The following is a 15,363-nucleotide window of genomic DNA, read 5'->3' on the forward strand; positions in this document are numbered from 1 at the left end:
GGGCATCGGGGCGCCGCGGCGGCGGGGAACTCAAGTTGCGGCTTCGGCCGGCGCGGGCTCAGCGCCTGGGCTCCGGGCGGCGCTGCCGTGCGCGCGCGGGCCGCGTCCTCCGCTTGGGACAGCGCGTGCGGGGCCGGCGGGGCGGGTGGTCGGGCCGCCCGGTGCCAGCCTGGGCCTACGCCGTCTTCCTGCGCGGCGGGGGCGTGGGGGGCTTCGGGGCTGCAGAAGGGCCGTGGGGAGTCCGTGCCCAGTGATTCCTCTTTCCCTGCCGCGTCTACGGGCCCCGCGTGTCACGGACGAGCTGGGAAGCCGGGAGAGGAAAATGCACCCCACTTTCTTGGGCCGGGACAAGGCGAAGTGGAGAGGAGGAGCCGCTCTTCCGGGCCGGGCCGCGCCTGGCTGCGTGCGGGGAGCGGCGGGTCGGGATCCCCGCCCGGATCCCCGGGGCTCGGCCGGCGCGGGCCGCGTGCGCGGGGGTCGGCAGGGGGCGCTCGCGTCACGGGGACCCCGGCCGCCGCGCCCGCCCGGCTCGACCCGGGGCCCGGGCTGACCCGCAGCTGGGGGGGGGGGTGGGGCGGAGGGCGGCCGCGAAGGGCCGGGCTTGAGCAACTGGTCGCCGGGGGAGTGGGAGGGGGCGACCTCCCTGTCGGAGACAAACAGGCGATTAATCCGGAGCGAAGTTGCCATCTGCCAGGCGCGCTGCCAACAGGTCCCGCGCACAGCCGGGCGGGTGTCCTCCCCGGCCCCGGCCGGCCCGGCCCCGCGCGCACGCCCGCGAAGTCTCCTTTCAGACCCGCAGGGCCAGACCCCGGCTGGGCACCCCACTGCCCGCTGCCACGCGCACGCGAGGCAGACCTGGGGGGGCAGTCGCACGCCGGGCGCCACGGGGCGCTGGAGGCGCGGCACGAGCCCTCCGAGACGGCCCAGACCCTTCCGGGTTCCACCTGGCTGTGGCCCAGCGCAAAGCGGTCCCTCCCGAGGCCTCAGTTTACCCGCCCGCGGAGTGAGGAGTGGGAGGGCGCCCGGCCGGGGGCGCGCATGCGCGCGCGTCCCGCCGTCGCCCCGGGCCGCGCGGGGTCGTCGGCGCGGGCGGGGCCGCGCGGGGAGGCCGGACCCCCGCCCGCGGGCCGCGGCGCGGGTGGGAGGGGCTCCGGTCCCCGCCCCGGCCCGCCCCGGCCCGCCCCGCCGCCGCCGCCGCCGCCGCGCGCTCTCCGCCACTCGTCCGGCCGCCAACTTCCGAGCCGCGGGCCGGGCCATGGGGGCGTCGGCGGGCCGGGTCCCGTAGCCGCCGCCCGCTCCTCCTCGCCGGCCATGGGCGGTCGCGGGGCCCCCCTCTGCGCGGCGCAGCCTGAGGTGCGCGCGGCGGGGCGGGGAGCGCGCGGCGGGGCCCCCGACGCCGCGGATGCTCGCGGGGCGCCGGGCGGGGGGGCGGCGTCCGGCGGCGCCCGGCGCGGTGACTTCCCCGGGCCCCGCGCCGCCGCGGCCGCCCCGGCTCACTGTCCCCACCCCGCCCCGCAGGTGGCCGAGGGCGGCCTGGCTCGAGAACCGCGGCCGCTGCTGGAGGTGTCCCCGCGCCCCAAGCCGCCCGCCCGGCCCGAGCCGGACCCGCGCGGCAGCCGCCCGGCCCCCGAGGGCGCCGGGCCGGGCGCGGAGCCGGGCCATGCGGCCGGAGCGGGGGGCCTGGTGCCGCCACTGCCACACCAAACTCGTGGAGCTCAAGCGTCAGGCGTGGAAGCTGGTCAGCGGGCCCGGGACGCCCCTCCGGGTAAGTGCGCGCCCCCGCCGGCCGGCTGGGGGACCCTCCCTCCCGGGCTCCCCGGGCAGGGCAGGGTTTGCTCCCTGCAGATGGCCCACAGCTGGAACCACTTGTCTGGTCCCTGTGTGTGTGTGTGTGTGGCCCGGGACACACTCCAGGGCAGAGCCCTGCCGCCGCCAGGGGTGCCTTGGAGGGGGGTGGGCCGGGGCCGGCCTGTGACCCGAGGACACTGGGGAGGGGGCCGAGGGCCTGTCGCCTCCGCAGATGGGGACGGTATGGGGTACCCTGTCTAGTGTTCTCTGTGCAGGTCAGGAGTGAGATGCCTGGGTCACACCCATCCCAGGCCTCTCTGCTTCTTGGGGCCCGGCTGTCCCTGTGGGTGGTGAGTGGCTGGGCAAGTATTTGTGAGGAGAAGGCCTGTCCGTCTGGCTTTCCTGCCAGTGGGCTTGCCCAGCCTGGAAGGAGCCGGCCATTGTTCCAGGAACAATACACCCTGGAAGTTGGCCGAGCTGGGATATGGGGTCCCCAGGAGAGGCATCCTCTGACCCCCTGGCTCTTTGGAGGTGTCCCTGGGAAGGGCCCCCAGCCCCACAGGACACGCACGCAGTTGTCCAAGCATCTTGGTGTGGCTAGGCCAAAGCCCTGGGACCCCTTCTGGGCTGGAGCAGACAGCCAGGCCCCCTTTCCAGGCCCCTGGGGACAAGCCAGGGGTGGGGTGCTTTAGTCTCCCGGTTTGGGGGGGCATGGGCCTGTCTTGGGAGGACCCTGTTGTTCCTTTGCCAAGCTCTGCACCCCAGATGGATCTAGCTTGGCTCAGGCTGGGCTCCTCAGGCCCCTCAGGAGCGGGGCAGGGACAGGAGGAGCTCCTTGAGGGAGTTGGTCTCCCCACTCTGGGGGTGGACTTTGCCCCAGGGCCGTGACTCTGGCCTGGACCAGCTGCTCACAGGTGCTGGTTACCTGCTGTGGGGTAGATGGAGTCCCCATCAGCTGACTCTGGAGTTGGGGGTCCCTCTTCTGGGATGGGGATTGTGCACTCTCCTAAGTTTGGTCTTTGAGCCACAGCTCCCCAGTGCTGCCCGGGCACTAGCAGACCAGGGTTTCCGCTGCTGCAGGCCCCATCCACCCCTGTGTGCCCTCCTCTGTCCCATGGGGGTGGCCTGCAGGCCTGTTTGGGGAATGTCCACCCTGAGGTCTCCCGAGAGGACAAAGCCTGCTTGCAGCCTGTGGCTCCGTGCCTGTGCTGGGCCATGTGGCTGGCATCCTGGCGGGGATGTGTGCCTTCCACGGGTTCTTTCTTGGGCCGTGCAGGGGGCTGAGTGCAGCTCGCTGTGGCCGAGCCTCAGGCTCTCACGCCTCAGACTCTGGGCGCCCTGGGCCCCATGGCCCCAGCCACCCTAGGCTTGGTCTCGTGCTTACCAGTGGTCCTGAGAACACCTGAAGAGTTTGTGGAGAGGGGTGCCGCCGCTCCTTGCCTCACAGCCACAGCAGTAGAGTGGAGCTGGGACCCTCGCCTGGCCGTTAGGGCCCTCATCCTGGGAGGCCCTGCCTGGCCTTCGATGGCAGGATAGGGGCAGCCTGCTGGGGTCACCTCGAGCTTGCTGCCCCAGCCCCCTACTCACTCTGGTCTCCTTCTTCCTCTAGCACCGACCTCCTTTGTGCCCATGTCACGTTGGCAGAGACCGTGTTGGGCAGGGTGGGCTCCGAGGCCTGGGACTGGCCTTGTGGCATGGGTCCTCACACACACACCCCCGCCTCTCATCTGGGCCCAAGAGGGAGGGACTGCCCTCCTGCCCAGTGTCCATCTGAGAAGCTGTGGGGGCAGCCGCGCTATGCCACCTTTTTTCCCTGCCAGGCCCCCAGACCTGTCCCCTTGTTTTAGGTACCCACACACCCTGGATTCACACTTGTGGCCTTGGTCTTCTGTGGACTCTGGGCCCTTTCTGGGCAATCTTCTTTTTGGGTCTATAACTACTCTCCTCCCCAGAGCCCCCACTATGGCACTGGGGTCCTTTGTGTCTCCTTCCCAGGTGTTGCTGCCTGGGCCAGTCCCTGGGGGGGGGCAGAGCAGTGCCCCCCACCCCAAGCAAAGGCTCCACCAGGTGGCTGTGGTGACCAAGGAGTGTTTGTTGAATGGCTGAGTGACAGTGTTCCCTACTCCCCCTCCCTGGTGTTACCTTGAGGGTGGCTGGGGCAGGGTTCTTGCTCTGACCCCCAAGACCCTGCCTGTGGCAGGCAGTGATCCTGCTGGTCGGCAAAGGCCTGTGTTCTGCTGAGGTGGGGGTGGGGAGGCCTGGGGTCTACCAGCTGCTGCCACACCTGTCAGGAGGTGGTGACTCCTCCAGAGACCTGGTGACATTTGAAGTGTCAATGCTGGCACCGAATTGATTATCACCCCCAACCGGGAAAATGATCGATTCTCATTTAGCTCTTGCAAATCGCTTGCTTATCTGAGGTTGGGGTTTCTTTCCTGCTGCTTTCTGGGAACTCCAATGCCACTGGGTGTCCTCTGCTGTGTGTGTGTGGTGGGCGGCTGGCGGCCTATGTGTGCATATGTGCGTGCACATGTGCGTGGACGGCCTCTGTGTGTGTGTGTGCATGTGTGTGTGGATGGCCTGTGCTCCCAGAGACCCCCAGGCAGGTGTGAGCATCAAGGGGTGGCACTGGGGCTGGGGCCTTGTCCCCTAGCAGCTCTCTGTGCTGTTCCTGGCCTGGGGCCTCCTGGCAGCCCTAGAGCCAGCGCCCCAGCGCCAGGGTCCTGGGCACCATGTGCCTGGCTCTGCAGTGCTGCTGGGGTCCTCTCCTGTTGCCCTCCAGCGCCTTCTGCCCTTGATTTGGTGGCCGTGCTGGGTGGGTGGGTGGGGAGGGGAGGCCAGGCTGGAGGTTCCCCCAGCACCCTCCCCTCCCTACCTGGGTGGAGCCCTGGGCCCCCCTGCTGCCTGCCTTGGGAGCTGGCTGGGTGTCTGCCTGGGGCTCTGCAGGGTGAGGCCCTGGAGTGGGGCCCTGGGTATCCCTGCGCCTTCTCCAGGGAGCACAGGTGGCAGCCAGGGCAGGTGTGGGGGGGCAGTGGATTGGAGGAGGCCTGGCAGCCGGACCTCTGCAGCCTCTGCTGGGATTGCCAGTGGTCGTTAGGGGAAGACTGAAGACAGGAGCGGGCACTCTCTGACCTCCTCTTGAGCCGGTGGTGGTCACAGAGGACCCATCCGCATGCTGGCATAGCCTTTTGTTCTAGGTGAAGGCGCCTGGCTGTGTCACAGGTAGACGGGCAGGGACTGTGCATGGTCACTGGTCTCACTGGCCTTCTTCTGCGGTGAGGTGAGGCCGGACCCTACACACACACACACACACACACACACACACACACACACCTTTGGGTGCTGTGTGTGCTGGGGGTTTGTGCAGCTCTCCAGGGCAGGGAGTGGGCAGAGGCCTTCCCTCTCCTCCCCTGTGGCTCTGAGGGGCCTCGCCCTTGGGGATCAGAAGGGCTTTTCTGTCTTAAACAGCAAAAAGGGTCCCTTCCCCCTTTCCTCTGCCTACTGGGACGCTCCCTCAGGTAAATGGGTTCTTCCTACGGGAGGTGGTCGTTCCCGTGTGCTCCAGCGGTGGCCGGCTGTTGGCCCATGGCTTTGTCTTAAATGTGTATTGTGTGGGTTCTGAAAGGTTCCACCTAATCTTTTTGAGAAAATGCAGGAGAGCAGGTAGGGGAAAGTAGCCCGAGCACGTTTTGCCGAGCCTGGCCTTGGTTTTCTCACCTGGCTGGGGCCATGGGAAGCCGTGCAGTGAAGCTATGCCAGGAAGGCCTGGACAGGCCCTTTGGTGCCCTCTGTCAGCTGTGGGGTGGCCTGGCCTCTACTTCTGGGCTCCAGCTTCTCATTCTCTGCTGGGGTAAACGCTGGGGCCCTGGGCCCCAGAGGCCTTGGTTTCTCCACCTGTGGAAGGATCTCTCCTGCTCCTGCTGGCTGTTCTTGCATATGGGGAGGCCGGCCGCGATGCCCCGTACTCATGGCCTGGTCTGGCCATGTGGCAGGCGTCCAGGGGGAGGAGGCCGGGGCGGGGTGCATGGGCCCTGATCCATCTCTGGGGCTGGTGGGTTTATGGTCCTTCGTGGCCCCGTGCCAGGCCTGGCGCCTGCTGTGTCTGGCTCCGGGTGGAGGCTCTGACAGGACCCCAGGTGATGAGGCCCGCCTGGGATGCTGCCTGCGCCCAGGTGGAACGCGCCAGGCTCGATCTTGCTCAGTGCTCTGCCCAGGGGCCCAGGGCGGGGGGACCTTCTCTACCGCAAGACTTCTGCTGGCCCAGAACCAGGGGGTGTCGGAAAGGAGCATCAGGAGATAGGCATCTGCTTTCTCACCCTCCAGGACCAGGAGCGCAGGACAGGGCTGGACCACGGTCCAGGGAAGGCGGCTCAAAGGCCCCCTGAGAGGAGTCAGCAGGAGGTGGCCAGGGGAGGCTTGAGAGTGGGCTCCTAGCACCCCCTCCCCCGCCCCGATGTGAACTGTACTCTGCTGCCCATGTGTGTGCCGCCTGAGCGGCTGGAGGCCTGGGAAGGAGTCCTGGGAGGTGACGACGGGGCAGGAGGCAGGGTGCGTGTGGTGGGGCTGGGGCCCTGCTGGTGGGTGTGCGGTGAGGATGGGCGTGAGGACTGTGCAGAGGCTCTGGGGCCATGCCCACAGAGCCCTCCTGCCTGGTGTCTCTGAGGGGAGGGAGCTGGCCTGCTCTGCCTGGTGTCTGGTTCAGCCCCGTGCTGGGGCCAGATGCTTCTTGTGGGGTTGGGTTTCCGCTCTCATCTGGAGGCCTTGCAGTGTGAGCTGAGTGGGCAGGAGGGCTGGCATGTCCAGTCAGATGTCAGGACATCAGAGCTTCGTAGGGAAAGGGACGTAACAGCTCAGAGGAGGGCCGGGGACTCTGGGAGCTCTTACAAACCCATTGTACGTGTCCAGCGCTTGACTCTTCTCCCAGGGCCTGGGCACCTCAGGAAGGCCTTCGCTAAGCTGGGGTCTTTTCTCCACCCAGCCGGGGTTCTCAGACCGTTTGTGAGGGGAGCTGGTGCTCACCACGGACCTGTGGACCCTCTCCTGCCTCGGTAGCCAGGATCTTCCTGGGAACCTGTTGGAAGGCGCGGGCTTGATTCAGGGTGCATCCATTTCCCTCTTGCCGGCCAGCCAGGGCCATGGCCAGTGGTCCTGGCAGGCTCCTCTGTGGCCCAGCTTCTCATCGTGCTTCCCGGCCCCTGCGGTTCAAACTCACTGTGGCCAGGGCTTGGATGGGAAACTGAGGTGCCTGGGGCTTTTGTGCTTTGCCCAGTGTCTGCAGCCCATCCCTAGGCCTGCGTGTCCTAGCCTCTTTGGGCGGTATCTGCAGGACCCCCGGGCTCCGTGCCTGCCAGGACAGTGGTGGAGAACAGGGCAGGCCTTTGAGGGGGAGGTCTCAATGAGAGGGTCTGTCTTGAGCAGTCCAGCCAGGCTGCGCCTGGCACAGGACTGGAGAGGCGTGCTGGGCCGTACGGGGTGAGCTGGCCTGCCTCCTTGGATGCCCTCTCAGCAGAAGACCAGAGGTTTGGTCAGCCAGACGGCTTTCAGAGCTGCAGCTCCACAGCCTGCAGGGCCTGGCCTCCAGTGAGGGCCTGGTAGAGGTGGGCCCTGGGCAGCCAAGGCAGGACGGACAATTTCCAGGCTGCAAAACTGAGCACTGCCCAGCCCCTCGCCCCGGCCCCACCCTGTGTTTGAGATTCGGGATACCCTGCAGGCAGCCCCAGTCCCTTCCTGGACCTGTTGTCAACTCAGGAAAGAGCAGCTTAGAGGTCACAGCCCAGAGGCTTTGTTTGGGAAGGGAGGGGAGGACGTGGCAGAGGGACAGCAGCTCAGGGTCCTCACTCTTGGCTGTCCATTTGCAGTGCTCTGTGGAGTGGGGCAGGGAGGCCAGGGCCTGGGTCTTGGGCTTGTCTGCTCTCTGATGGAGGGGGCGGAGGCCTCCCTGAGGACTAGTGGGGACACAGGTCTGGTCTGGTGAGGGCCTGTTCTGCCTGGGTGGGGCTTGGCGAGGCCTGGTCCTGGACCCATCTCCAAGCCAGCCACGGGCTGTGCAGTGGCCTGGCACGAAGAGGAAAATGGAAGGATTACTTAAAGCAGTGTGGAGACCCCAGAAACAAAATAAAATCTGAAAAGTCACCATGTTTAAGTAAGAGAGGCCCCTAAAACCTACTGTGTGATGAGTGGGTTGTGCGCAGTGTTAAATCGAGTCAGGTTAAGCAAAACACTTTCCGAGCACAAGTAAAATATCTGTTTAATTAGACCATAAAGAGGAAATTAAAAGTAATATTTTGCAGTGGAGTAATTACCGTCTTTCTGAAGGCACTGACTCGGGGTGAAAGCAAGACTGGTGGTTGGCTTTCAGGAGTTCAGATCTTGAACTTGGGTGGGGGCTGACCCCAGCCTGGGGGCTGGCCGGGGGTGGGGGTTGACCCCAGAGTGGGGGCCTGGGGAAGGGTTCTGGCTGCCCCACCTGGGCTTGGGCTCCCGCCATCCCCAGCATATGCCAGCTCCTGAAAGGGGCAAGGTATGGTCTGGTGGGAACAGATGGCAGGCGTCTGCCATGGGAGGCTGGAGGAGTGGGCTGCAGAGGAGGGCAGGGACAGAGAGCAGAGCAGCCGGACCCAGGCGTGGGTCTGAGCCCAGCGCGGGGAGCAGCTGGGTGTCTGTAACCTTTGGAGTCCTCTGCGGCCATGAGGGTTGGGCGCTGGGTCCTGCCCCAGGGGAGCGGGTGGGGCCACCTTGCGTGAGGTCCCTCATCCCTCTGGCGCAGTCTAGGTGGTGAGGGGGCCCGTGTCCTCCAGGTCCCAGAGGCGCTGGGCCCCTCTGCTGCCTGTCTGTCCCCCACCGCAGTGTGGCCTGCTTGAGGGACTCGGGTTGCAGAGGTGCTGAGCTTCAGGCTGGCTGTCCCCTGGAGTGTGGGGTAGAGTCCCCAGGAGGTGGACACGGCTGACCTTGTGGAGCTTCCTCTCCTAACTGGGCTCTGGCCTCAAGCCCCAGCTGGCAGAGGTTGTGCAGTAGATCCTAAATTCCATGTGGCTGCTGGAGAGAAGAGGGAGCGTCCCTGATGCCAGGCCCTGTGCTGGAGGGGAGGGAAGGGTCTCCGGGCCCTGTGCTCGCTGCTGGCTGAGGTGGCTGCTGATGTGTGGGGAGTGGGCCTGAGCACAGTGCGCTCCCCAGGCTCCTGCCCCATGCCCTGGGGTCTTGGTTGGGCTCAGGGTTCCCTAGGACCAGGCTGGGTGGCCCTAGCAGGGGCTGTGGCCAGAGCTGCTCTGGTGTCTTGTCACAGTCTCGTACTTTCGGCTGGCTGGGCTGAAGGGACCTCTTCTTGCCTTCCTGGCCCCTGCCCGCCTCCTAGGCCTGCCTTCCTGGTCCTGATGCTGGAGTCCTGGAGGGAGTCCCCAGAGGCCTGTGGGTCCCTAGGCAGGCTGAGGCCAAAGGGCTGGCTGGGCTGGCTGGGCTGTGGTCCCCAGGCTTTGGATGGGCAGGATGGGGCTGGGCTGTGGTCCCCAGGCTCTGGCTGGGGTTGGGGACTGGGCTGTGGTCCCCAGGCTCTGGCTGGGCAGGATGGGGCTGGGCTGTGGTCCCCAGGCTCTGGCTAGGGTTGGGGGCTGGGCTGCAGCCTTTTAAGCTGGGTGACGTCTCTAGCAGGGAGCACTTCCTTCCCTCCACAGCCTCCCGCTGAGTGGAAAAACCAGCCCAATCACAAAGGAGTGGACAGGAAAGCAGGCCAGCTACCTTCGCCTGGGCCCCCTCCAGCCAGGGTTCCCCTGGCTCTGCAGAGCTCCCTGTGGCTGAGGCCGTGAACTCCTCAGGGGCCCCGGTGGAGTGGGGTGTTGGCTAATCAGGACCAGGCCTGCCAGGCACTTCAGAGCCTGGAGACAATCCAGGCCTTCCGGAAGGGCCCACAAATCAGGCAGCTGGCGCCTGATGGGCCTGGCAGGGGTCACCCTCCCATCTGCCTGGGGCTTAGGCTGCAGAGTGGCATGGAGCTGGGGTCAGACCCCTGCACCCCCCATAGTGCTGGGTGCCCGGGGCGGTGGCTCTGCTGGTGTGAGCTTCCTGGGCATTATGGACCTGGCTGCTGACCACACCGCAGGCCCAGGGAGTGGGGAGGGGCTGAGGGAGTCACCCCGTGGGGCAGGAGCTCGGGGTTCCTTGTCTGAGTGTGCGTCCAGGGTGGCGGCCATCTCTGTGAGGCCAGCTGGGTAGCTGGGTCAGGCCGTCGCCTTTCCAGGCCCGCGGTGGGTGTTGGCCAGTGGAGAGCAGGGGTCTGCCTGAGCCAGGGTGGGAGGGAGGCTGTGGCTGGGGGTAGGGGCGGCGGCCGGGCTGTGGAGAGCGGCCTCTCGTCCAGGTGACGCCCGCACAGCCTGGGCTCGTCACAGCCGCATCTGTGCTGTGTGACTGCAGGCCTTCAGGAGCAGGTCAGGCTCCAGCCCAGGCTCTGGCTTGGCTCTGCAGGGCTGCTGCAGGGGCACCAGGCAGTGTGGGCCAGTGTGTGCGAGTGTGAGTGCGAGAGTATGTGACAGTGTGTGACTGTGTGTGAGTGTGCGTGTGTCACGGGTAGCCTTGCACCTGCCTCACGCTGAGACTCACCCTTTCCTCTGCCACCTGTGGAAGGTGTTGCCCTCTGCCCTGCTCCCTGGTGGGCACTCGGCTCTGGTTCTTGCCCATCAGTGCCCAGTGGTCTCCCTGTTGAGAACCCCACGTCCCCAGCTCGGGGGTGCGGTGATCTCCGGCCCCCCCCTCCCCGGGGACTCTACTGGTCACACATAGCAGCTGCCCCACCCCTTCTCCCTGGCAGCGTCGGGGTGGGCCTGGCGGGCGTGGGCGGGGAGGCCCGTGGGCTCCACCGGCTCCTGTCTGCACCTCCGCCAGCATCTCTGCTGCTGGGTTTTGGTGTCCAGGGGTCACCAGTGCATCTTAGTCCCGCGCTGCCGAGTCAGTGACAACAGGGAGCAGGCTGCTACCAAGGGCACTGCAGACCTCACCATTAGGCTTCGGTAATTATTTTCCTGCTGGGATCCTGTGGCGGAAACTGCTCAGGCTTATTAGTCAGTTCTGGATGTCGTTGCGTCGGCGATGCGAGCTTGCCGCTCCGTGGGGCTGCGGCTCGGAGGGCGGCTCCTTGCCGGCTCCACGTGTCTGGCCCTGACTGGCTTGTCTCTTGCTGTCTCAGGATCCGTGCCTGTCTGCTCTGCTTCTCGACAAACTCCCGGCGCCCGGGGTCTTGCCAGCATGCCATCCGGAAGCCGAGAGCCGCTGTAACGTCTGTGCCACACACCTGCATCAGCTGACGAGAGAGGCCCTGCGCCTGCTGCAGGCCCCTGCCAGCCGGGGTGACCCTGCCGCCCCTCGAGGAGGCGTCCCAGCCCCCAGCCCCGGAGCCATGACCAGCTCCAAGGACGTGCCTGGGCCAGCAGGCCCTGCGGGGAGACAGCCCTTGGCAGGACCAGACAGGAGGAAAGGACCCGCCTGGCCATCTGGACCAAGTGTCCAGGTGTCTGTGGCACCTGCTGGCCTCGGGGGAGCTCTGAGCACTGTCACCATCCAGGCCCAGCAGTGCCTGGAGGGCGTGTGGGGTCTCTCGAGGGTCGACAGCTTCCTGCCGCCCACCTGCCTGGTGAGTGCCTGGGTGAGTGGGCTGGGAAGAGCTGGGCGTCCTCCGAGTCCTGGCAGCGCGTGGTGCTCGGCTTGGTGCCCTCCGCCCCCTGGCCAGGAGACTCGGAGGTGGGAGGTGGTCCCGGGCTGTGGCCCTGGTGGGAAGGGTCTCGCCTCCCTGGGAGTAGCCTGGCTCTGGAGACTGGTGATGCTGTGGATTGATAGACATTGCCTGAGGCTGCCTGAGACGAGGCCGGACCCTTCCTGGGATGGGGAGGGGTGAGCTGAGCTAGGCAGTCCCCTCCCCCTTCCACGGACACAGAACTGGGCCCTAAGGCGAGGCCTGGCCCCCGAGGAGGCTGGAGGGGCTTGTTGGCTGGGAAGGCCCCTCCCCAGGGGCCTGCTAGAGGGCTCTACAGTGGTGTGGCTTTCCCAGGAGCCCCTGGGTGGGGCTGGATAGTGGCTGCATGGCCACTCTGTGTGTCTGGGTCTCCCCGGCATTCTGCGCCCCGTTTTCCAGCTGGGGAAATGGGCTCGGGCGAGGATTGTTTTACTGGGGTTCTGGAAGCAGTGATCTGGGTTTTGGGAGTGCAGTCACATGGCTGTGCCAGGGTCTGTCCCTAGAGGGCAACTTGGCACAGACCCTGCCCAACTCGGGATGCTTCTCTGGGCTGCCTGTCCTTAGCTAGAACCAGCTTCTGGCTGGACTCACAGTGGCCAGACCAGGGAGGGGAGGTGGCCAGGTGGAGGGCTGGTGGCAGAGCTGGGAGAGCCAGGCTCCAGGGGAGAGGGCCGGGCAGGGAGGGAGAAGGCCAGGGTGAGCCCCAGGCCATAGGTGATGCACCTAGCCTCACAGGCCTGAGAGTGGAGGGCTGAATGAGCTGGTCAGCCCTCAGCCTTGGTCTCCACGCCAGGAAGCATTCCAGGAAGATGGGCGGAGGTGCCAGGAAGACTCCACACCCCCTGGTGATGCCTTTGAACCCCCTGAATGACAGACCCACACTGGGGACAAGGCCTTAACCGAGACCCCTGCCCAGGCTAGAGCTGGTTCTGGGGTTGGCTGTCAAGGGATTGGGGTACAGAGGAGGCTCAGGGCTTCTGGTTGGTTTGCTGATTGACCCATCAGGGGCCTCAGTGCTCCCGATGGGCGCAGGACTCCTCCATGCATCCGCCTGCAGCAACTGAGGGGAGGATGGGACTGTCCCCACCTCTCCAGGCAGTGCAGCGAGCGCAGCACAGAGGGAGAGGCAGCAACTGAGGGGAGGATGGGGACTGTCCCCACCTCTCCAGGCAGTGCAGCCAGCGCAGCACAGAGGGAGAGGCAGCAACTGAGGGGAGGATGGGACTGTCCCCACCTCTCCAGGCAGTGCAGCCAGTGCAGCACAGAGGGAGAGGCACAGGAAACATGGACATCACCTGGAGGACACCTCCTCCGGGAGGTTGAGTTGGGCCCCCAAGGGAAACCCGGGGTGACGCCGAGACCTAAGAAGCTGCGCACCCTCCCCGCGCCCGTGTCGGCGCCCACAGCCTGCCAGCATGTCTGTGGCTTGTCCTCCCTGACCCCAAATTAAGCAGCTGACACGGGTGGTCTTTATTGTGGTGCCGGTGGCAGGAGACGGTGGGGCCACTGGCCTCTGCCCGCAGGCCATCGACGTGGGCATTTGAGACACCCGCTCGCGGTTTTATGTGTGCATCGATTGTGTTCAGGGTAGGTAGGAGTGGGTTTATAATTAGGACGGTCCTGACGATCCACAGGGAGATTATTAGAACCATAAATAGAACTTTAGGGTTCAGATGAGGTAATGCACCCCCCCCATGGCATCCATCATCCGAGATGGCCTTGGAGTGATGACATACAGCCCTACTCTCCAGAGTTAGACACTCTGGAGGAAGTGTAGCGCTGTGGCTCTGTCATAGATGGAATGTAGGCCCTGGCCAGAGCAGGATCGTTTGGGCCAGTGGGTGGCGGCTGTAGCGGGTTCTGGCAGGGGTGTGGGGGTGGCGGGGGCTGCCATGGACACTGCCGAGGCAGAGGACGGGGAAGCTGGCTGGTCAGCGCAAGGGGAGGAGAGTCGCCCAGCATGCTGGGATTGTCCTGAGCCACCGGCAGGGAATCTGCCCTGTGCTGGGGCTGGGGCCAGTGTCCCTGCAAGCACAGAGAGGGGCCCTTTTGGGTCCACTAGTTTCCAGACTGTTTTGAGCTCTGGTAGCCAGCCTGGCAGCTGGGGTCAGCCATTGTCCCTGCCCTGCTTGTCCTGCCCCATGGCCGCAGCCCTTCACGGTGCCTCTGACCGCTGGCTGCTGGCCGGGTTGGTGGTAGACGCCTGAGGGAAGCCCTGGGGAGCTGGTTTCCCACATGGCAGTTGGGTAGTGTCAACCTGAGGGCTTCTGCTGCTGTCCTCGCCTGCCTGCCGGCCCTGCACTCCGCTCTGTGGAGTTCTGGGTACCACCCAGCCATTGGGATGGGCTGGACGCTGGGAGGGGAGGGTGCTGGCTAGGATTGGGTCTGGTAGTCCTGGTGCTCTTGGAAGTGCAGTGTAGAAGAGGGACAGCCCCCTCTCCTGTGGGAGGCCTCTGTTTCAGGCAGGACAAGGCACTGCAGGCTAAGATTTCCCATCTTGGAGTTGCCTGGCCCTGGAGGCCTCTGGGTGATGAGGTCAGAGCTTCATGGCTGGTGAGATGGCTCTGCTGGGGCTCCAGAGTCCCCTGCCCTCCCTCCCTGGGCAGTGTCTCTGCCCACAGGAGGAGGAGCTGCTGCCCAAACCTCAGCACCCCACTCCCCGAGTGGCACCGGATAGGGGCCTGAGGGACCCTGTCCTTCCCGAGCCTGGGCCTTCGTGGCGTGGCGCTCAGGCCTGGAGGCCTGCCTTGAGGTAGGGGAGTCCTCGGCTCCTCCAGGACTGTGTTGCGGGGACCCCTGGGGTTGGTGGAGGCCGAGGGGCTCAGGCAGGCCTGTGCTAGCTCATGTTGGGAAGTGCCACACAGGCAGGTCGTACGCTGTGAGCAGACCCTGGTGCCCCTGCCAGCTGTGCCCTGGCAGCTGTGCCCTGGCTGGGCACTGCTCACGCTCTCCTCTCTTCACGCTTTCCTTCCGTTGCTGCTGTGTGCATCGCGCTTTGTTTGGTGCCCGCCCCGTGTCCTCTCCCCTCGTGTTGTGGTCATCCCTCTGGCCGGCCCCTCCACTCTGCTCTTGCTTTGGGATGGCTTCTTCTTGCTTGCCTGGCCTCTGCTTCTGGCAGGAGTTGGCAGTGGCCGTCCCGATGGACGCAGCCGTGTCACGGCAGCCGGTGGGACGGTGGAGCCGAGGCGCGAGCGGGATTCCTGGCACAGGTCAGTGGGGAGGCTCAGCCTCGAGGCATGCACCGTCCCCGTGGGCCAGACGTCCCTCTGGAGGCGGAGATGCTGCTGGAGATGCTGGCGGGGTGGCGGGGCCCCGTGAGGGGGGGTAGAGGGGCCCTGTGGGGCTGTGGACCGCGACTCAGTCCTGTGTCCAGCGGCAAGCCCGTACCCTGGGGTCTGGTCCTGGTCTGGGACTCAGCCTTGGTGGTGCCAGCCCCACTGTAGGTACCAGAGAGGCAGTAGGCAGTGCATCCCTCCCCCGCCCTATCCTGCTGGCCGATGTGGTCAGTAGGTGTCTAGCCCGGCCCAGCTCTGCTCTGAGGAGCTCGGGCCCCCCTGTTCTGCTCTGAGGAGCTCGGGCCCCCCTGTTCTGCTCTGAGGAGCTCGGGCCCCCCTGTTCTGCTCTGAGCAGCTCGGGCCCCCCTGTTATGCTCTGAGGAGCTCGGGCCCCCCTGTTATGCTCTGAGGAGCTCGGGCCCCCCTGTTCTGCTCTGAGGAGCTCGGGTCCCCCTGTTCTGCTCTGAGGAGCTTGGGCCCCCCTGTTCTGCTCTGAGGAGCTCGGTCCCCCCTGTTCAGCACAGCCTTACATTTTCCCCCTATGGCATTGTGTTCGGTGAGGAAGTAAGCATGAATTGACCCACG

At 65.9% G+C, this 15,363-nt stretch overlaps 1 protein-coding gene across 1 annotated transcript in view; it reads left to right on the forward strand.

Moving 5' to 3' along the window:
- The first annotated feature begins 1,311 nt into the window (after positions 1–1,311).
- Positions 1,312–15,363, forward strand: part of Kif26a (kinesin family member 26A) — a 29,762-nt gene continuing 15,710 nt past the window's right edge. Inside the window, 3 exon segments of the mRNA XM_090344153.1 lie at positions 1,312–1,680; positions 1,682–1,765; positions 10,961–11,404. Coding sequence (XP_090200279.1) covers positions 1,312–1,680; positions 1,682–1,765; positions 10,961–11,404 — 897 coding nt within the window.

The sequence above is a fragment of the Megascapheus bottae genome, chromosome 14 (assembly GCF_031878675.1).
Source record: "Megascapheus bottae isolate mThoBot1 chromosome 14, mThoBot2.hap1, whole genome shotgun sequence".
NCBI lineage: Eukaryota > Metazoa > Chordata > Mammalia > Rodentia > Geomyidae > Megascapheus > Megascapheus bottae.